The 21,065-nt window shown below is 36.5% G+C and overlaps 2 protein-coding genes across 3 annotated transcripts; both read left to right on the forward strand.

The window, feature by feature from the left end:
* The first annotated feature begins 1,037 nt into the window (after positions 1-1,037).
* Positions 1,038-8,609, forward strand: LOC140883882 (uncharacterized). Of its 2 annotated transcripts, none has more exons than XM_073290500.1 (9): positions 1,038-1,197; positions 1,307-1,441; positions 2,482-2,598; positions 2,713-2,841; positions 6,662-6,838; positions 6,980-7,120; positions 7,347-7,532; positions 7,645-7,716; positions 8,067-8,609. In XM_073290500.1, the coding sequence occupies exons 1-9, from the start codon at positions 1,084-1,086 to the stop codon at positions 8,223-8,225; spliced, it is 1,230 nt and encodes a 409-aa protein (XP_073146601.1). In that variant the 5' UTR covers positions 1,038-1,083; the 3' UTR covers positions 8,226-8,609. The 2 variants fall into 2 exon arrangements, with proteins under 2 accessions (XP_073146601.1, XP_073146608.1); XM_073290507.1 differs by having other exon boundaries at positions 1,107-1,219; positions 1,288-1,441; positions 8,067-8,601.
* Positions 8,610-11,490: 2,881 nt separating this feature from the next.
* Positions 11,491-20,107, forward strand: LOC140875596 (uncharacterized). The gene is made up of 5 exons (XM_073279321.1): positions 11,491-11,740; positions 17,812-17,954; positions 18,250-18,431; positions 19,438-19,551; positions 19,623-20,107. The coding sequence occupies exons 1-5, from the start codon at positions 11,492-11,494 to the stop codon at positions 19,748-19,750; spliced, it is 816 nt and encodes a 271-aa protein (XP_073135422.1). The 5' UTR covers position 11,491; the 3' UTR covers positions 19,751-20,107.
* Positions 20,108-21,065: the final 958 nt, after the last annotated feature.

Below are 21,065 nucleotides of genomic sequence, written 5' to 3' on the forward strand. Positions count from 1 at the left end.
AGTATGACCAGGAAAGGGAGCCAAGAGCTCTGGTGTCAGGAGGGAAGCCTGGGGCCTAGATGGTAGAAGAAGGTAAGATGTGAGAAACAGTTCGGGCAAATACCTATGATAGTGAGAGGACTAAGTCAAATCGAACCCAGTCAACACCTATTTTCCAGGAGCACGTTCTTTCCACGATTATCATTTTATCACTTGACCCGGGCATTCCGACCTGGTCACGACACAGAATTATGGCCAACCTAGTCACCCACGACGCAGGACCGTGGCCACTACCCGAAAATATCGGAGCAGCTCTCTCATTTCAAGGCCTATAAATACCCTCCAGCAGGTATCAGAAGGGGTACGTTCACTTGCTTAAAAAACACTATATTGCTCTCTATATTTCCTCAAAAGCCAACTTCATATCTGAGTCTGACTTAAGCATCGGAGTGACCTTGTCGAAAAACCTTACAGCGCCCCACTAACAAGCTTTTTTTTGCTTTCCATTGTGTGCAGAATTCATCACATAATGAAAGTGTTAAGCCTAGCATATTATCTGTCATTTGACCCACATAGCCCGGCCTGTTCAATAGCTCATCCCAGCTACTCCATTGACCCGGACCCTCAATTAATTAAAACTACATCAATACATTTAAACATTTGTGGTTTGATATATTGCTTTTTTTTTTTTTTATCAACAACATAATATTATGGTTCAACAAGTCATTCTTTTACGTTGAAAAATTTGTGCTTCGCGTTTTCCCTTGATTTATATATGTTTTATTTATTATTTTACACACACTATGCATATACATCGTCTCTTAATAATTAAAAGATATTCATTATACCGACTAATCAAATTAAATTCATCATATAATCAAAAATATAATAAAATTAAATTTCATGAAAAAAAATAATAGAATCATACTTTACTATATTATACTTGTTACACTTATAATTTTGGCGAAAATATAATTTTGGCAAAAATAATAATGTTATTAATTTATCGAAACCATTAATTTATTACATTGGCAAACACACACAAGACCAATAAAAAATATTATTGAAGACACGAAAGTTGGGATTAGGCAGCTGCTTGGTGGCATGGCGAACCTTATCCCGTGCCGTTCATTTCACTACGCCGTCGGCCGAAGCTCGAAGCGGAGACGTGCCGTGGCGTCGGTTGTATTATGCTTCAGTCCCCACCTCGCGAGCAAGGCCAGTTACACGAAGAATTTTAGTACGATTGTTTGTGTTTAGTAGTATCTATAGCATCAGTTCCATGTATGTGTTTTGATATTTTTTTAGAAGTTTTTGTATCTATCAGCATAAGAGGCCGTACACAAGTGTGATGATAATACCGACGGGAGTGGGAGCTGCGATTGGTGGTTATGCAGGGGATGCGATGCCCGTGGCTCGCACTCTGGCCAATGTTGTCGATTGTCTCATTTCTCATCCCAATGTATGATCCTTCTTTCTTTTCTGTTATTATTTTTCTTTATCTTTGCTTTATTTTCAGTTTCGGGAATTAGTGTAACCTGGAGATTATACCAAAAGTTGGGAGAATTTCCAAAGCCCGGAAGCACATCCTAGTTGACGGCCCCCCAATTCTCTATTCCCTCTTTTTATTCATCTTCCCTCCCAAATTTTATCTCAATTTCCTAGAGATTGAGCCACTCCATGTTATGTGCTTCATAGGAATTTAATCTATCAAAGCCTTATGCGCCGCCCCCCCCCCCCCCCCCCCCCCCCCCTCCTTCACCCCCAAATTAATACATACATAAATTTTAAAAACTGTAAATTTCCCAAGTTTTTTTATGCCATTTTCGTCCTTTTCATCAATAGCTGATTTATTCCTTTTGCTTTACTTTCCCTTGTAGTAGTATAGCAGAGCAAAATATTTACTTGCATTCTTATCCTTGTACTTGAAAGAAGCAGAATCATTTTTCTGTGTTTTCAGCAATGAAATGTCAGAACCTCAAGCTTTCCTTGGATGAAAACCTCAGCTCATGCTTTTAACTGCAGTCATAATTTCACCATAAAAAGAATAACAGCAGGGTTTTCTTAAGATTTAAGACACAAAATAAATGTTTAAAAGATTGAAAAAGAGCTTTGTGGGAGATGTGTTTGATGAGAAGTCAGCCAGAAAACAAAAGAATACAGCCAAAATGCATCTGCAATCACATTAGATAGTGATCTTCCTCTATATGAGCACTTGTAATTTATTGGCAACACAATTATTTCGAGGAGTTACTGTGATAGTCAAAGAATTAATGAATTCCTGGAGATGCAATAATAACCTGTTGCCTTTGCAAAGGAAGGGGGACTTATGTCATACCGAATCAACTTATGCTGTAAATTGTGATCATCATAATAATCAGAGAGCTCAGATGGTCTACCAATCAATAGGGTTTATTTTTACTGGTTTTCAATTTTCTACCAAGTGCTTATTTAATTGAGTGCACAAAGGTCACTTATCTTCTATATTAATAATCCATACAGGTTCTAAATGCAGCAATGCTTTATTGGCCAATGCCAAATGTGTTATATGTTGAGGGTTATGCTTTAGATAGATTTGCTGAAGGCATTTGGGCACTGCAGCCGGTTCACCAGAATAAGGTACGCTTCACCCCTTGGTCCATCCTTACATCAGTTGTCTCTGTTTTATAGCCGACTGTATTTTTCTTTTTCTGATTGAAGATTCCCATGCTGTATACTTTTGACTCGATTCAGGTGGGGCTTGTTCTTGATGCTGGAATAGAGGATGACCTTCGCATGCGTCATTTACAAGTTGTGGATGCAACAAGAGCTTCTCTTGGTTTGCCTATCATAGAATATACAGTGACAGATACTGCTCTACAGGTAAATGATTCATACGTCACCACTTACCTACATATTGCAGGGATCTAGGATCTGTTTGTTTAGAAATATAATAGAGCATCAAAACACAGTAACTAGAATCATCTTGGTAATTGGAATATATAAGTTAATTGGTGTTTGGAAAAGAGCTTATAAGCTCCTATAATTTAAAAGTTGTTTTACGAGCTTATAAGCTATTATGAATTATTTTAAAAATAAACTGTTAAGTGTTTGGGTAAACTTATTTTAAACAACTTAAAGATATTGATATGTTTTAGTATTATAAGATCTTTTTATTGTCAAAATTATCAAAAAAGGTATAATTCTATGAAAATAATGTTTCGAGTTATACATATACGAAAATAGTTTTAGAATAAACCTATATTAAAAAAATAAAATTATTTTAATATTTTAATTTAGAAAAATTTATGTGATTTGGAAATTTTTTATAATAATATTTAATATTTAATGGGTGGAGGATATAATGGAGATTTATGAAAATATTCAAGGATATTTTAGAGTGATAGAATCTTAAAATAAGATTTTTTTTTAAAAAGTAAGGTCACTCTTACTTTTTTAAAAACAACTTATTTTGACAGCTCATGAGCTGTTTGAAAAACTTTTTACCAAACAAAATTTAAGAGCTTATAAGCTCTTCAAAACAGCTTATACTGTTTTGAAGAGCTTATAAGCTCAGCCAAACACCCACTAAGAAGGAAAACAAAAGCCAAACATTGATTTCACCGGCTAGAGATAATGCAACAAACGGGATGTAGTTAAAGACGGAAAAGTATAGGCTGAAAAGAACCAATTTATTAGGGTTAAATATAAAGAGTACAAGAAATATATTTATAGAATTCTATATCCCTATTTCAATAGAACCAGAACTCTTAGTTTACTTGTACAAGGACTCTTATCCTACTAGAAACCCGGTCAAATAAGAATATCGATCTATTCTATCTATCTGGATATTTGAGTTTCAACACTCCCCCTCAGATAAGAATATTGATATATCCTATCTATCTGGATATTTGAGTTTCAACACTCCCCCCTCAAGCTGGGTCGTAGATGTTGATCATGCCTAGCTTGGAACTCTAATCTTCAAGGCTCGGTCTGTGAAGTACCTTGGTCAATATATGTGCAGTTTGCATGTGAGTGGGGATGTAGCCAAGATCAATGACTTTATTCTCAATCTTCTCACTTATAAAATGTCGTTCCATTTCCACGTGCTTTGTGCGATCACGGTGAACAAGATTCTTGGCTATACTTATAGCTGCTTGATTGTCACACTTTACTTCCATGGGCCGTGTCCATCTCCAAGCTTTAAGTCAGTTAGGCGTCTTTTCAGCCTTATACCTTTGCATATCCCATGAGCCAGAGCTCGATATTCTACTTCTGCGCTGCTGCGAGCCACTATGGTTTGCTTCTTACTTCTCCAGGTCGCCAAACTCCCCCACGAAGGTGTATAATACCCTGATGTAGAACGCCTATCTTGGGATCCAGCCCAGTCTGCATAACTATACACTTCAATGTCTCGTATTGACGACTTTTTGAAGAAAAGCCCTTTGCCTGGATTTCTTTTTTCATATCTCAGAACTCGGTACACAACATCCATGTGGGTTTTTGTAGGTGTATTCATGAACTGACCACTAACAACGAATCCAATGTCAAGGCGAGTGTGCGAGAGACAGATTAGTTTTCCTACTAACCTTTGATATCTCCCTTTGTTAGCCATAGGGAGGTCATCATCTTCTCCAAGCTTAACATTTGCATCCATTTGCGTTTCCACTGGTTTCCTCCCCAACATTCTGGTTTCCTTTAAGAGGTCTAACACGTATTTCCTTTGAGAGATTGAAATCCCGAGAGATAACCTCGCCACATCCACTCTCATAAAGTATTTGAGAACTTCAAGATCCTTCATTTCAAATTCCTTTGAAAGTAAGGCTTTTACACACACCATTTCCTCAATGTGATTTCCCGTAAGAACGATATCATCAACGTAAACAATGAGGACTAAGATATTTCCTTCTCTAGAGTGTTTGATGAATAATGTGTGATCAGATTGACCCTGCATGTATCCATTTCTTTTCAGAACATTTGAGAAACGATAAAACCATGCTCGAGGCGACTATTAAGGCAATACAGTGATTTCTTCAACTTGCATACTTTATTGGTTGTGGGCCTAGTCTCAAAACCAGGTGGGATAATTATGTAAATCTCTTCCTCCAGATATCCATTGATGAAAAGACGTTCTTCATATCAATTTGATATAATGGCCAATCTAGGTTTGCACAACCGATAAAAGAACTCGAATGATATTGAGTCTAGCAACAGAAGCAAAAGTCTCTTGGTTGTCGATGACTCCTTTTGCTGCCAATCAAGCTTTGAACCGTTCGATACTACCATCAGCTTTGTGCTTTACTGAGAAGATCCATTTACACACAACTGTCTGTTTTCCACAAGGGAGTTCTGTAGGAATCCAAGTATTATTTTTTCTCAAGGGCTCGTATTTCTTCAAAGGCAGCAGCCTTCCATTTAAGATCTTGGAGAGCAACTTTTATGGTTGATGGAATTTGAACCTGGTCTAGTTTGGATTCAAATACTGTATGTGTGGGTGATAACTTCTCAAGAGAGACAAATTTACATATAGGATGATGTGTACATGACTGAACGCTTTTCCTGAATGTCATGGGCAGTTAATCATCATGTTCAGTCATTGGAAAAGCATAATGATTTAAATTAAGCATACCTTGTGTATTGTACGTGGACGACGGCTCAGTGTTCGAGTCAGGGCTCTGCTGAATCTGTTCGGTGTGTTGGGCATTTTTCTGGTGTTGTTTGCTCCTTGCATAGACTTGTAGTGGCCGGTTTGGTGATTCGATAATATGGGGCGTAGGGTTCGGTTCATGTTTGGAGGTAGTAGGAGCATCGATTGTGGTAAGGCAGGTGTTTCGAGTTCTCAGGGATGAGTTTCTCATAGGTTTGACTCCCCCTGAATTGAAGAGCTGGGATAGAAGGGCTCATGCTCGAGGAAAGACATCCATGGATGTGTAGAATTTCTTGGTGCTGGGAGAGTTACACTTATACCCCTTTCATTTGTAGAATAATTGTCGGACAGGATGTTGGAAGGAGGCGGCGGAAGAGGGGCTTCCGGCGCCGAGGCCATACCATGAGAACAGAGCTAATGATAAAAAAAAAAAACATCAGCCACGGTTGGTGAGTTAAGAAATGGGCTTGTACCTAACTCAACCCCAAAAGTTAGCTCAATGGGTGAGGATTGTCTTTGTCCATATATTAAAATCCCAGATATTTACCCTACCGATTGTGACACAACTAACATAAAAACACACCCCTGTCACGCCTAGGAATGAAATGACTTGAGCATGGAGACATTAAAGGGTGGTGGTGGCTCAACTATGGGACGGGTGGCCCAACTATGGGCAGCCCAACACATACGCCGGCCGGGTCTGGGCTCTGATACCATGTTGAGAAATGCATTTGGATCTAACCTAATCTCGAAATGCTAGCTCAAATAGGGAGGATTGTCTTTGTCCATATATTAAAATCCTAGATATTTACCCAACCGATGTGGGACACAAGTCACACAACTAACACACCAACGAGATGTTTAACCTTTTCCTTCATATGCATTTTGAAGTTATTTATATCATTGTAGTAATTGACATGACAATGTGGCATTCTCTCTGTTAGCTATGGACTTTGCGAAATGAATCTCTCTCATAAAAGAATATCTTGCTATTCATGAAGGAAGTTCAAGTAGTACTGTTTAAAGAGTTCTTGATAAATTGCTGTATGTAAGTAGGTGGAAAAATGGGTTGACCCAAGTGGACAATCTACTGGGAGGATACAACATCCTGATTCATTATTAAGGGCTGTAAGGATATTAGTAGAGAGATCTCGGGTGAATGCAGTAGCAGTTGTGGCACGCTTCCCAGATGATGACATTATTGATGATGTGAGCGGTTACCGGCAAGGATTGGTATGCTGCGTTATTTGATAGGCTATGCAATGTTCCTTGTTAAGTCTTCTGATTCACGTCTATTGGTTTTAAACAATATGAAAGATTTAAAGCAGCAGTCTAAATTCCACGGATCATTCTAATCATTTTTTTCAACTACAGGGAATTGATCTTTTGGCAGGTGTGGAGGCGGTGATAAGCCACTTAGTGGTGAAGAATTTTGGAATTCCATGTGCCCATGCTCCTGCATTATTACCTTTTCCATTGAGTCCTTCTTTATGTCCCAAGTCAGCTGCTGAAGAGGTGAAATATATCTATGCTTTGTCTTGGTATCCTGAAATTACACCATTTACAAACGTCAACAGGATTTTGTATGCTGTATTCTAAAAATGGAAAATAGAAGCGAGAATTAGCTCTCATGGTAGTATGCATGCATCATGTGTTTTATGTAGCTTTTCCTTCATTTAGTTTGCACAAATTCTACTTGGGATCACGTTTTACTCTAAATTATGTCTATTTTATATAACAGATAGGATACACATTCTTGCCATGTGTGCTTGCTGGACTTAGTAATGCTCCTCAATACTTAGTCCGCAACTCCGAATCTTTGGAAAAGGATTGTCTAGTTACTAGTGATGTTGATAGTGTGATTCTACCAATTGATGCTTGGGGAGGATATGGTGCTCTTGCATTTGCTAATCGCAAAACAAACAGGGTATATGCCACCTATCTATTTCAAAACCAATTTTTGTGATTTAAGCTGAATGTATGTCAAGCCTCAAAATGGACAAAGTTCTAATGTCTATAACAATTATTGATTTTTGCAGCCACTTTTAATTGCTGTTGAAGAGAACGAAACTGTACTCAGTGATACACCAGATAAACTTGGGATTCCTGTGGTATGTTCTTAAAACACCTACCAGCGAAAACCACCTCTCGACTTTGGTTTTCCTATGATCTACTTGGTTTCCTTGCACAATCTTGATAGCGTGTGCTAATTATTTCACAAAGAGAGATTGATGCGAAATGGTTATCGGTGGAGTACATTGTGCACAATCTAGCTAGCGCTCTATGGGCATGGGGTGTGTAACACATAATACATTTGTGGATTTTGAGGTGTATATAATGATGTATCAAACTCATGCTTTGGATCGTTTCCTTTTCCCTATTGCATTGGATTATACTAGTTTTTTTTTTGCTCCCTGAATATAGCAGTTTAGCTTTCTTTTTCAATATTTTCCAATTGCAGGTGAAAGTATCCAATTATTGGGAGGCCGTAGGAGTTATTGCAGCTCATAAAGCAGGAGTAGACCCAAATTCTCTGAGGAAGAACAGAATAAACAGTATTCAGGCTGCCACTGTTCTGAATCATCGTTTGCCTGATGAAAAATTGTTGTTCACTCAATAGACCGAAACAAGAATTTGACGCAAGGCAACATATCAACTATATATGTGGTTATTTTGTGGTGGATGCAGCTAGAGGGGGTTTTGGAAATTTTAAGCGTAAGTCCAATTCTCAGCCTAACTTTTAGATTCTCTCATAAGTTCAATATTGAATACGTTCAAAGTCAGGGATCTCACCTCTTTGGAGCGTTTTAAATTGAAATTCCCTGAACGTAAGCCTTTGTAAATTTGTCTTCCCCTACACTTTGGAGTTAAGAATACGTGTTTTACAAGTTAATTTTTAGGCATGGGTTTTGTAAAACACACTTTATTGAATTTAGCATCATTTACTTTAATATTTATTATCTTTATATAATATAATAATACATATTTGATAAATATCTCGAGATTACTATGATTCACGTGAACTGTGATTGTGCACTGGTTGACTGTTATGGAATATATTTATTAGTGATTGTAATCCCGAAGCTTGTTCACAGTCGATGAGTCTTCTGTCAGAAGGACATTACTTGTTTACTCGAGAACTATATTTGTAATGTGTAGAGGATTCCTTGTATTTCTTGGGAATTGTGAACTAATGTAAGGATATCATCATACTCGAAGTGTAGAAGGTGATCAGAATGGGGAAGTTTCATCGACTGCGTTACAAAATATAAGGGATGATCCAAAGAACCTGTCCTGTAGATCTGAACAATCCACTCCGAGTAAATTAATGGGAAGAATTCGCGAGAAAAAGGGTCAAGAAACTCGTTCAAGGGGAGTAAAGCTGACAATATCGATGCAAGTTCTGCTCAATTGCTGTCCGAGCTCAATTCATTTGCTCGTGGTTGTTTTTACCCTTCTGATTCACTGAAGGAATTTTATTGTAGTTTTAGAAAATTTGCATTTTTATATAATTTTGAGATGGCACGTGGGATTCTTAAGAGTCGTAAATTGTCCACGGGTGCTATAGCCAAAGTGCAGAAGAAAGGAAAGGGAAAGGTAATGGTGAAAGAATCTGGTAAAAATCAGGGAATCAATGGTGATTATGTTATGGATAATGCAAGTAACAAAGAACCTGAAAAGGATAATCAACAAGAAAAAGGAAGTAGTAAACATGTGAAAGTTAAAAAGAAGAAGTATTATTGTCAGCAGGCACCATGGCTGCTGATAATTTATTGAACACAAGTGACGCCACCACTGTAAATAATTCGCATGTGATTACCTTCCAGCCGCAGGGCTTTGATTTCCTGAAAAATAGAACTGTGAATAATAGAAAGAAGGGGAAAGCAAGTCCAACGCATCTTCAAAGGATTCTGATATCCAGAAAAATGCGAGTCCGGAGAAGGAAAAGAAAGGGGAAGCAAGTCCAACGCATCTTCAGCTTGAAACAACTGCTAGAACCTGACTTGAATGGGAACAGCTTAAGCATCTCCGTTGGAAATATGCCGTTTGGAATATCTGCTACAGATCGATCTTGGAGTTCTGGATATACAGCTACAGAATCGACGCCAAATGTGATTCATAATGCAATAGACTTGTCTTCCCACAACTCGCTTCAGAAGATACTTCTACCTTCTAATGGAAAGCCAGAGCGCAAGAAATGGAAAAGAAAGGAGACTTGTCAAGACATCGATGCTGCGGAAACAGCATCTGGAGTTCTTGAAGTGTCCTTGGTGTGGTTCAACAAACACAAAGTTCTGTTGCTACTATTATAGTAGTTGTTTCAGCCACATCATTTTTGCAAAGCTTGTAAGAGGCATTGGACTAAAGGTGGCACTCTTCGATTTTGCAAAGTTTTGTACTATAATTACAAGTTGTTTCAGCCAAGCCATTTGTACGTTTTAATTTTATATGTTTAATGCACTTATTATGTTTTTTTTTGTTGCTACATTTTAAATGAGTATTTGTATGTTATAAATTTTATACATTTAATTGTGCACTAAATGTAAAGAGAAATAAAATCAATCATAAAAATATAAAAAAATGAAAAGAAAAATAAAGCACGCCATTTGTACGTTTTAATTTTATATGTTTAATGCACTTATTATGTTTTTTTGTTGCTACATTTTAAATGAGTATTTGTATGTTAAAAATTTTATACATTTAATTGTGCACTAAATGTAAAGAGAAATAAAATCAATCATAAAAATAAAAAATCTCTCCATTACAAAAAATGAAAAAATGAGAAAAAAATAATATTAAAAAGTTTTTATAAAATAATGGTCCAAACACCTTCTTAATTATTTTTAACTTTAAAATTATTTTTCTAAAATAGTTATCCAAACATATTTTTAACTATAAACACATTTTGATAAAATAGTTGTCAAACACATATTTATTTTTAAAACAACTTTTAAAATATTTTATAATTTTTTATAAAAAAAACTTTTATAAAAATGTTTTACAAGTACACGTCTAAACGGAGCCTAAAACTCTGGATTAAATATACCTCTCATTTACATTCAAGTTTATATATATATATATATATATAAATTTTTAGCTGCCCAACCAATGATGCCCAACTTGTCCCCGACCACTAAAACTCGATATCGTGTTTTAGTTATGCGAAAAAAAACAATTAAAAGTCAGGAACAAGGTGGGAAAATATTGATGGACAGCTGAAAAGTTCTCATATATATATATATATATATATATATAGAAATGATACCCTGCACCCTAGGTGTGCAGGGTAACATGAGTACCGCATACGTGGCGGTCCATGATTGGTCAGCCAGTTTTTGTAAAAAATAATTGTGTGGTTGTGGGCGCGCCACGTAGGCAGGTGCCCACAGGTGTGCAGGGTAAGGGTGTGCAGGGTATCATTACTCTATATATATATATATATATATATATATTATTTTCTTTATATTTTGTTACATATCGAATGTTTACTTATCATAATCATTTCTTTCTCACATTTCCTTCAATTAATTAAATCTTATTTTTTAAATAATTTTTAACACTATTTTATTTTATTTTATTTTTTTAGAGTAACACTATTTTATTTTTTTAAAATAATTAATTAAATCTTATTTTTTAAATAATTTTTAACACTATTTTGATTTTTGAAAAAGCTGAGCAGATTTTTTTTTGGATAAAAAAACAAAATATTAAATTTTAAATATTAAATATCCAATTTCCACTTCCACCCTCTAAATTTTTTTATTGTTAATAAACATATGATTATTCACAATAATATATATATACCTTTTTAAAAAAAAAAAGAAAAAAAGAAAAATATATATACCAATTGCCATTATTAGGGGTAATGAAAACACCGTATTGGTTATGGCCGGAAGAGCGGCGGAGAATGAGGCGGAAAACGTAGTGGCTGGGCTGGGCTTATACAAGGGGAAAGTGAGACTGATTAATGGCGGTGGTACAGATTCCGATGTGCAATCAGAAATAATGCTTCTTTGGGGAATTCAACAGCCAATTTTCTCGAAGCACAACGCCTTCGTCAAACAGTCATCTCTGCAGCTCCATGTCGATGCCTGCGGTCGCTCACTCTCCATCCACCAGTCCCCTTCTTCTCTGGTGCGTGCAACTTTAATTATTTTAGTTTCTTTCTATGTTGAGCTGCTGTGTGTCACCATTGCTTAAAGATTGTGTAACTGATTCAATGCTTTTCTTTAATCGCATTTGAGGAGAAGGTATCTGTTGTAAGTTACGCAGCATTGTATTGTACTTTTGCTGTGTTACGGATAGATCCTAAACATATACGATGCATTTTTTAAAAATAGTGGGTATTGTCTCACAAAATTAATACTTTTAAAGATAAAAAAAAAAATATTTTTCATAGCTCGGGTTGGGTTGAAGATGTGTCTCGTAGGAGTTTTTGTATTTTCTCTTCCACTATTTATGAAATATTTTACAAGTATCTCACGCAAAGCTTGCAGATTGGGAGTTATATTGTCGGTATCAAATAAATAGTTAGTTTACTTACACAAATCGAACAAATTATAACCTTAGATGACGCATTTGTCAATTTTCATCTCAAAATTTGTGTAATCGTGTTTGTTATTTTTCACAAACTCGCAAGTATAATAGTAGATTATAGTTTATATTAAAAAGACCAAACTTTAGTATCACTCTAAATACGTTGGAAAATAATAAATTTTTAAAATGCATCTCATCATTGTTTATGAATTTAATTATTATAATAAATTTATGTTTTTTAATAAATGCTAGGACAAGAAAATATTGCACATCGAAAGTTTAGTTTATGAAGTTGTAATAGTGAAATTTAGATGAACAAAATGATTTGTAGTGATTTGGTGTAGTTTCCTATTTTACCTCGATTATCATTGTCAGGTAAATTACTTCACCGCATTTCATGACCTTGCATTTCATGACCTTCCAAGTCTGGGGATGCAAATAGGAGAGATTTTTGTTCCTTGGATTTGTCATGATAGACTATTTCTTCTTTGTTTGCTACTCGAAAGCTTAACATTCTTTCTTCGACAATCCACCAAGGCATTATTTTTGGTTAACCAAGCAATTCCGAGGATGGTTCCGAACTCCACCATATCGACTTGAACGAGTTCTACTTCGAAGGTTTGTTCATTGACAATAACATTGCAGTTCCGGTGTACTTTGTGTTTCGATTGTCTAGTTAGCAGATATTGGTACTCTTAATGGTTCATTAAGTGTTTCATATTCAAGTTCTAACTTAATAGGGAATCTTTTAGATATAGACGAGTGAGTAGCAATGTACTCAAACAAAACATAAGCAAACATTTTAGTTATTCGAACAATACCTGCCGCAACGTCATTTGCATTGACCGCCTCATTTTGGGTTAGGGTAAGCGCTCAAGTGTTGGGCTTGTTCTCCTTTGGTCTGTTCTGTGTAGCACCAGAACTCGGCCATGTCCGCTTATCCTTGTTCTCAAGGCAATCAACAATCCGATGTCCTAACTTCCCATGCTCGAAGCAAGCACCAGACTTCCTACGACATTCACTAGATTGTCGCAAGTTGGTAAGTCATGGCGGAAAATGTTCCTTTGAATGATCCACTTGACTGATTCGGTCTCTTGAATTTTTGTCCTCCTTAAGAAGACTGAGTGTTTGTGCTTGTTTATTTCTCACAGAGCTTGAAGTTAGTTTCAGTGCTAATGGTAGATTCTCATCATCATGATTATTGTTGTTGCGATTGCGGTTATTTCTCGGTGGTCTGTCGGCCATTTCCTATAAGTATAAAGTTTTCTAGGACGTGTGAAGGAAAATGGCATGATGTGTTAAAGGCTCAAAACGAAATCAAATAAGGAATAAGCAAATAACTTTAATTGATTTCATAAAAGAAAGAAATACACCTTTCAAAAAAAGAAATATGCAATCAAAGTGTGGATATTACTAAAGAAAATGGATTTAAACGTTTTTATTACAATCAATTATTATACTAGAAGTCTAATCTAGTGAACTAGGACTTCTCCATCTCCCATGTCTCATACAACTTCCTCTTCTATAGGGTTTTTCTCGTGATCTTCTTTGAGGTCGTCCTCGAGATATGCCAAATTGATCATGTCATTTTGGAGTTGATCAATGTAGTTATTCAGAAGAGTGTTCTGATCATTAAGGACGTCCACTTAGTGTCTCAGTTCTTGGAGTGAAGCCTGATTTTGTTGGCGGTATTCTGCTTCTTGGAGTTCACTTTCTTCCTTTTGGAGGCGGTGAACTGCTCTATTCAACTGGTCTTCTTGGTGATTGAGTCTTGTCATCGTATTTTGGGATTTCTCCAATTTTTCTTTGGTGATTTCGTGTTGTCGTTCAACTTCAACCACTTCCATTGTCGCCTCCCTTGTTCCTTCATATTCTCCACGGCGAGGTGCAAGTAGTTATTTTGCTCTGAAACCTATCCCGAGCACCATGGAGTTTGGCGATGTAAAGTTCTTGCTTGTTGGCGAGGTCCTCAAGCTGGTGATTAGACAGAACACCAGGTCTTTCTTGTCCTCAATCTTCTCTAGTAACTCTCGGATAAGGGCGACTAAGCGCCAATATGAGATTGATCGTCTTGGGCTAATGCAAGCTGCCTCTCGGCTTGGTCAAGATGATGAGTGAGGCGTTTTACATCGATTTGGACAAGATTCCTTTCCTCGATGAGCTCATGCTTCCCTTGTTTCTTTCTAGAAATTTGAGCCTTAAGGCTTGCAATCTCACGAGCTTGGTTATTGATGACAAGTTGACACATGCGAACGACAGCTTGAGCATGAGTATGGGGCAACCATTTTCTAGAATAAATCAAATGGAAATGCTTAGAATAACAATAAAGGCAATGATCATATATAAAGTGTCAAACAACGGTTGTGAGGAGTACAGAACAGTTGATGGAATTTAATTTGAGATTTCTATGTGAAAATAAAGGCCATTCAAAACTTTCCAAAAATAGCAAAAATGTGATTTCATATTATTAGTATAGGACATGGATGACCAACCTATCATCTCTGCACTCCAAAAACAATTGAAAGCTGAAATTCGGCATACGAGGCACTGAAGGAAAGAATCCTCAAGCTAGAAAGAGATAATTACGAGCTGGACGGTAACAACATATGTCTGGAGGACGAGCTTCGTATAGCATGGGATGGAGAGAAAAAAATTGCACTGAGGACCTTAGGTTAAGCGTTATTCTGCCAACCACCTTGAAGTTGAACGACAATACTGAATTACCAAAATAAAATTGGAAAAATCCCAAGTTACGATTATGAAAAAAAAGAATAACTATTTTTATTAATTATGTACGATAAACCTTGGATTACAACCTCTTTAATATTTTCAGAATACAAATCAAAATACCATGATTTTTTGTATAAGGATCAATCTATATCTATGCAGAAATCAATCTATATATATTTACCATCCTACCAAATATAAAAAAGATTCTATCAAAAATAAAAAGATTTGATCTGATCAAATAAATATTTCTTCACTTCCCCCTCAAGCTGGGCTATAGATGTTAATGAGGCAAGCTTGTGAGCAAGAAATTAAGAGTTTGTTTTGTCAGTCCTTTGGTGAGTAGATCTGCAGGTTGTTGAGAAGTAGAAACATATTCGATGACAACCATGCCTTCCTTTAATTTTTCTTTGATAAAGTGTCGATCTACTACGATCATGATGAACTAGGTTGCGAGCTATCATGATAGTGGACTTGTTATCACATTAGAGTTTCATAGGATTGTCAAATCTATCTTTAACTCTCCCAATACTCTCTTAATCCAAATAAGTTCACATATCCCATGAGACATGGCCCTGAATTCTGCTTTTGCACTACTCCTAGCCACAACAGACTGTTTCTTGCTACGCCATGTCACCAAGTTTCCCCACAGCACCTTACAATACCTAGATGTTGATTTTCGGTCATCAATAGAACCAGTCCAATCTGCATCTGTAAATCTTTTTAGACTCCTATCATTAGTCTTAGCAAAGAATAGCCCCTTACCCGGTGTTTGCTTCAAGTATTTCAGAATGCGGTACACAGCATTAAGATGTCCTTGACATGGAGAATGCATGTATTGGCCGACCAAACTGACTTCAAATGCGATATCCGGCCTTGTATGTGAAAGGTAGATGAGTCTTCCAACAAGGTGTTGATAATTCCCTTTATCAACCGTTCCTTCTTCAAGCATCTTTTATTTGTTGCCAAGTTCAATCGGAGTCTTGCTTGGTTTACATCCCATTATCCCTGTTTCTTCCAAGAGATCCAAGGTGTATTTTCTTTGAGAAACTGAAATTCCTTTTTTACCTCTAGCAATCACCATTCCTAAGAAATATTCAATGCTCCGAGGTCCTTGACTTCAAATTCTTTTGCCATCATTGATTTGATTTTTTTTTCATTTCTTCGTCGTCATCTCCAGTGATGATAATATCATCGACGTTGACTATGACAATGGTGATTTTCCTGACTTCAGAGTGTCTCACAAACAATGTATGGCCCGTCTGTCCTTGTTTGTAACCAAACCACTTGATAACCTTTGAGAACCTGTCAAACAACGCTCGAGGATATTGTTTTAAGCCATAAAGAGATTTTTTAAGCTTACAGATAGCTTCGATCTTGTTTGCCTATGGTGAACGGTGTTTGGGGCTCATTAAAGAGAACCCTGCGATATTATAACTCTTGGTTATGGAAAAATTATCAAGTTATTTTTATTCATCACCAATAGCCCTATTTATACATAAAAAAATGACTCTGTTGGGATCAGTTGAGTGTGTAGAGGGGGTGAATACACTCGCTAAAAATTCTCCTTCAAATTTGAATTCAGTTGGATTGGCAATTGAACTCTATCCTTGTCGGCTGTAGATATCAGTTGAACAACAAGAATATGTGCATAATAAGGTCAACTGATGGATTAGAATACTTGTGAGCTAACTTGGTTAAACAGAAATATGTGTGACAACTGAAGAAGAAAAAAGAGAAGACAAGAATTGTTTCTGGATATTCGGAGACTCAACTGCTCCAACGTCACCCTTTCTTTCAAGATTGGAAGGATTTCACTAGAAGACTAGTGTTACAAAAATTGCAAAACCCTGATTCAGACTTGGACTTAACACTGCCAAAACTGAAACTCATGGTATCTCAACTTATTACAAATAACAGGCCTAATACAAAAACAAAGATTACAATTGAATACTAAGCACAAACTGATCCTTCAATTGTCAGATAGAATAGTTTGAGAGTGTGCTTCTTGAGTGTAATCAGTATGTATGTTGAATACTTGAAAGCTAGAATGTACGACTGAATGCTTCAGAGTTCAAAGAGTGCGAAATAGTTCCTCAACTGATCTTCAAAATCGGCTGCAACGGTCATAAATGATTTGAAAAAGATTCGTTCCTAATAAAAATATCCGTTACATTGTTTGTTTGTCCACGTAGACATTCTCTGACGGATAGTACAAAAGTTGGTCCGTAGATACTGTTGCGGCGTCTACGGTGTACGGAAAACTTTATCCAAAAAGGTGTTAACTGCCAATTCTGTCTCCGTCTGATTATGCTGAGATTGCTGGTGGCCTTGACTGACATTCTTGAATATGCTTTAAAGTGCGTCAGTTATCCTATAATTCAGTTGTTGTCTCTCAGTTGATAATTCTTGACCAGTCGAGAATAACATCCAGTTATGGTTCAGTCAAAGAGGTACGTTCAGTCGTGGACTCGTGGTTTGTAGTCGTCAAATTTCAACTGCTTCCAGTTACGGTCTTCAGAATATTTCAGTCGTCTAGTTCAGTTGTGTATATCCAGTTACGCTTATGGACAGTTGTCTTAAAGTATATTTTTCGGTTTTGCCTTTATGTCAATTTTTTCTTATGAGAGATTTAACATCAAAATTAAGTGTTCCAACAGACTCTTTGTCAAGAACTCAATAAACAGTCAAGGTAAGACCAACCAAACCTAAGATGAGGAAAAAATCACAAGATAAACCAAAGTCCTAAAATTTAAACGTAACAAAAGTAAGAATCCATGACTCTAAAACTTCTTGTTGCCTTCTCTGAATTTCCCATGTGCGCATGCCTTGTTAACTATGTCTCTAGGCCGAGCCCATGACACAAAACTTGTTGTCAACTGTCATATGGTCACATATTCTCTCGATCAACAATATGACATCGGTTTTCTTTTGAAATACAGGGAACTCCTGGAGTTACTGGTGCAGTGATGTGGGACAGCGGCATAGTTCTAGGAAAATTCTTAGAGCATTCTGTGGAGATCAAGACAATTACTCTTCAGGATAAGAAAGTCATTGAGTTGGGCTCAGGCTGTGGATTTGTTGGGTAACTGTCAGTTATTATTAATTGTTTATCTTGTTTGTGTAAGCTGGCTTATTTAGACTTTCCCCGTTTCCATACCGATTTTTTTTCTCATTTAATTTTTGGATAATGAACTTTCCACTCTTGAACTCGATGTCGGTTGCACTTCGTATTGCTTGAACAACGCAAAGTTGAGCTCCTACTCTCTGATTTTTATTAGAGATGTAGGGTAGAGTGTTGAATTGTATATATTTCTAGGGGTGGCTGTAATTTATTGATCTGGAATTGAAAAGAGATTTTTCTCACACACATCTTTCAGTTGCATTGCAGCTTTACTGGGTGCTCAAGTGGTTCTGACCGACCTGCCTGATCGGCTGAAGTTATTAAAAAAGAATGTTAACACCAATCTATATGGTGACGTGCGAGGGACAGCAAAGGTGGAAGAACTAACATGGGGAGACTACCTGGACCCAGATTTGACAAACCCTTGCCCTGATTATGGTAAAGAGTAGGGTGTGAACCTTTGATTTCTGCGATAATTATTTTGGAAGAAACATCATTTAGTAGTGTTTAACAGGGGCATAAGTGAAACAAATATCAGTTATAAATTCGTATTCAAGGTTTAGTCTAAGAAGGATGTTCGTGGCCCCATGACAATTTATATATTCATCATTCATGGTTGAGGTTGAGGTTGAGGTTGAGGTTGAGGTTGAGGTTGAATTTATCAGTAAGTCCAAAGCTCGATACATAAAAAAATTTTGGGTTCGTTATTTTTAATCTTTTATGTTAGTTCCACTTAGGGGTGCAAACGAACCGAATCGAGCCGAATAATGGTAAAATTTTAAGGCTCGAATTCGGCTCGATAAGAGTATATTCGAGTTCGAGCTCGATTCGAAGTTCGATAATTTCAAATATTTTGGCTCGAGCTCGGCTCGAAATGAAGTTCGAGTTCGAGTTCGGCTCAAAATATTCGAACCTATTCGTGAACTATTCGGATATTATGGTTCGAAAAGCTCGAAATGTTCGAAAAAAGTTCGAAATGTATATATATTTATTATATAATTATATTATATTAATTAAATATTAAGGTTCGCTAACTATTCGTGAACTATCGAACAGTATAATTTCGGCTCGAGCTCGGCTCGAAAAAAAGTTCGAACATGTTCGAATTCGACTCGAGTTCGATAAGCTCGAATACGAATCAAATATTTATCGAGCATGCTCGTAAAGCTCACGAACAGGTACCCCTAGTTCTACTCATTGAAAGTTTAAGCTTGATAACTCATGCTTTATATTATTATATAAATGGTTAATACATTAATGCTCGAAATTTGCTCATATTGAAAAAGTAATTTTGATTCAAAATATTTTCGAACATGTTTGAGCTTTGGTCAAATACAATAATTTGAACTAGTTTGATCGAGTCTATTGATTTGTTTCCGACTGACTTCGATACTCCCGTGGTTTTCTTGAAATACATTATACTAATGCAGAACAAAAATTGCAGTGCTTGGCTCGGATGTAGTATACAGTGAAGAAGCAGTAATGGATTTGATGGAAACACTTGTAGAACTATGTGGGAGACAAACTACTATAATTTTGGCCGGAGAACTTCGAAATGGTATATAATTATTTTCTTGGTTATCGCAAGTGCTTTTACACAAATTTTTATTCACGCGTCTCATGTGACAGATGCTATCCTCGAATATTTCCTAGAAGCAGCGACAAAAGATTTTATGGTTGGCCGTATAGACCAAGAACAGTGGCATTCGGATTACTGCAGTTCACGCGTAGTGATGTATGTTTTGACCAAGAAATAATAAAAACAAATGAGCAAAGTTTTTCTTCCCAAAATGATGTAATTTAGCTGGAGGTGGACCAAGAAGGTGCAATCGCTTAAAGAAATAGGATTTATGTATACAAGTTCTGATAAAAATTCATGTTTGACGATGAATATAATAAATGGTTTTTTTCCAGTCGATATTGTTGTCCCCAGAATGACCTCTAAATAGAAAATGATTCGAGAGTTTAACTGGCCGAATTTATAATGGATCAATGACAAGTTACAAAATGTATGTGAAGTGTGTAGTGTTTCATCACCTTGAGCGATGTCCAGTGTTCCGTGGATTATACCTCATTTGAAGTTTGTTTTGACCGCCTATCCAAGATGGAGACCTGGGATTTGGCTAGGGTGAAATATCGTATCGTACCGAATATCATATATCTCGTATCGTATATCGTATCGAAATTTTTTATACATATAATTAATATACCGAAATTTTACAGTATATCAAAATTTCGGTAATGTATTGATATATATTGTTTTGGGTTTTTTAATTTTTAATTTAAAAAAAAATTCGATTTCAAAAATAATGCGGAACACAAATTATTTCAAAATTAATGTAAAATGTTGTTACTGACATCGTACGCTCGAAAAAATAAACGAGCGTCCGCTGTCAGGTAACGTAGACGCCTACACTGCCACTAGGAGCGGATACTGGTAGCGTCCCTTGCCACTTCACCCGCCCCACCCCTACGTGTCGCTCCACCCTCTCCCACCAATTTTTTCATTGTGCGCACGATGGCGATGGATATCCGATCCCTTTAATTTCATTTTTAAATTGATGGTGAAGGACGCTGAAAAAGAAATATTAACTAAATTCACATGCATTCAAAAGACGTGTTAGCTTTATTGACGCGGAAAACACAGTGTTGACGCGCAAATAATTTAATGCACGCGTAATTATATCGACTATATGTGTGCACAAATCTCATTCGGGAATATCATTCAACAAATATTTCTTCCTTTAATCTTTCTCGTTTTCTTATCTGTTTTTCATTTTTATATCCGAAAATTCATATCGAGAATGGAAAACATTGATATATTTTTTATATTTTGGTGGTCATGTTGTTGTGGATAATGGATCGGTTATCTATAGTATCCCTTATACTAGACCGATGTGAGTATTACGATCTATTACTCTGTTCGAGTTGGTTGAAGCTGTGCATCAAATGTTGATGACTGATCCAATGAATTTTACTCTCAAATTTCAAAGAAATATTCCTTCATGGAAAATTCATCTTGGCATGAAATTCAAGTCAATCTTGTCGATGATGACGCTCTGGAGTTTATGA

Source organism: Henckelia pumila, chromosome 1 (assembly GCF_033568475.1).
Source record: "Henckelia pumila isolate YLH828 chromosome 1, ASM3356847v2, whole genome shotgun sequence".
In the NCBI taxonomy this organism is placed as follows: domain Eukaryota; kingdom Viridiplantae; phylum Streptophyta; class Magnoliopsida; order Lamiales; family Gesneriaceae; genus Henckelia; species Henckelia pumila.

Coding starts and splice junctions, on each gene's coding strand:
- LOC140875596 (XM_073279321.1), top strand. CDS start 11,492: ATGGCCGGAAGAGCGGCGGAGAATGAGGCGGAAAACGTAGTGGCTGGG. Junction 11,741..17,811: donor ACCAGTCCCCTTCTTCTCTG/GTGCGTGCAACT, acceptor TTTGAAATACAG/GGAACTCCTGGAGTTACTGG. Junction 19,552..19,622: donor GGCCGGAGAACTTCGAAATG/GTATATAATTAT, acceptor CTCATGTGACAG/ATGCTATCCTCGAATATTTC.
- LOC140883882 (XM_073290500.1), top strand. CDS start 1,084: ATGGCGAACCTTATCCCGTGCCGTTCATTTCACTACGCCGTCGGCCGA. Junction 1,442..2,481: donor GTCTCATTTCTCATCCCAAT/GTATGATCCTTC, acceptor TAATCCATACAG/GTTCTAAATGCAGCAATGCT. Junction 6,839..6,979: donor GCGGTTACCGGCAAGGATTG/GTATGCTGCGTT, acceptor TTTCAACTACAG/GGAATTGATCTTTTGGCAGG.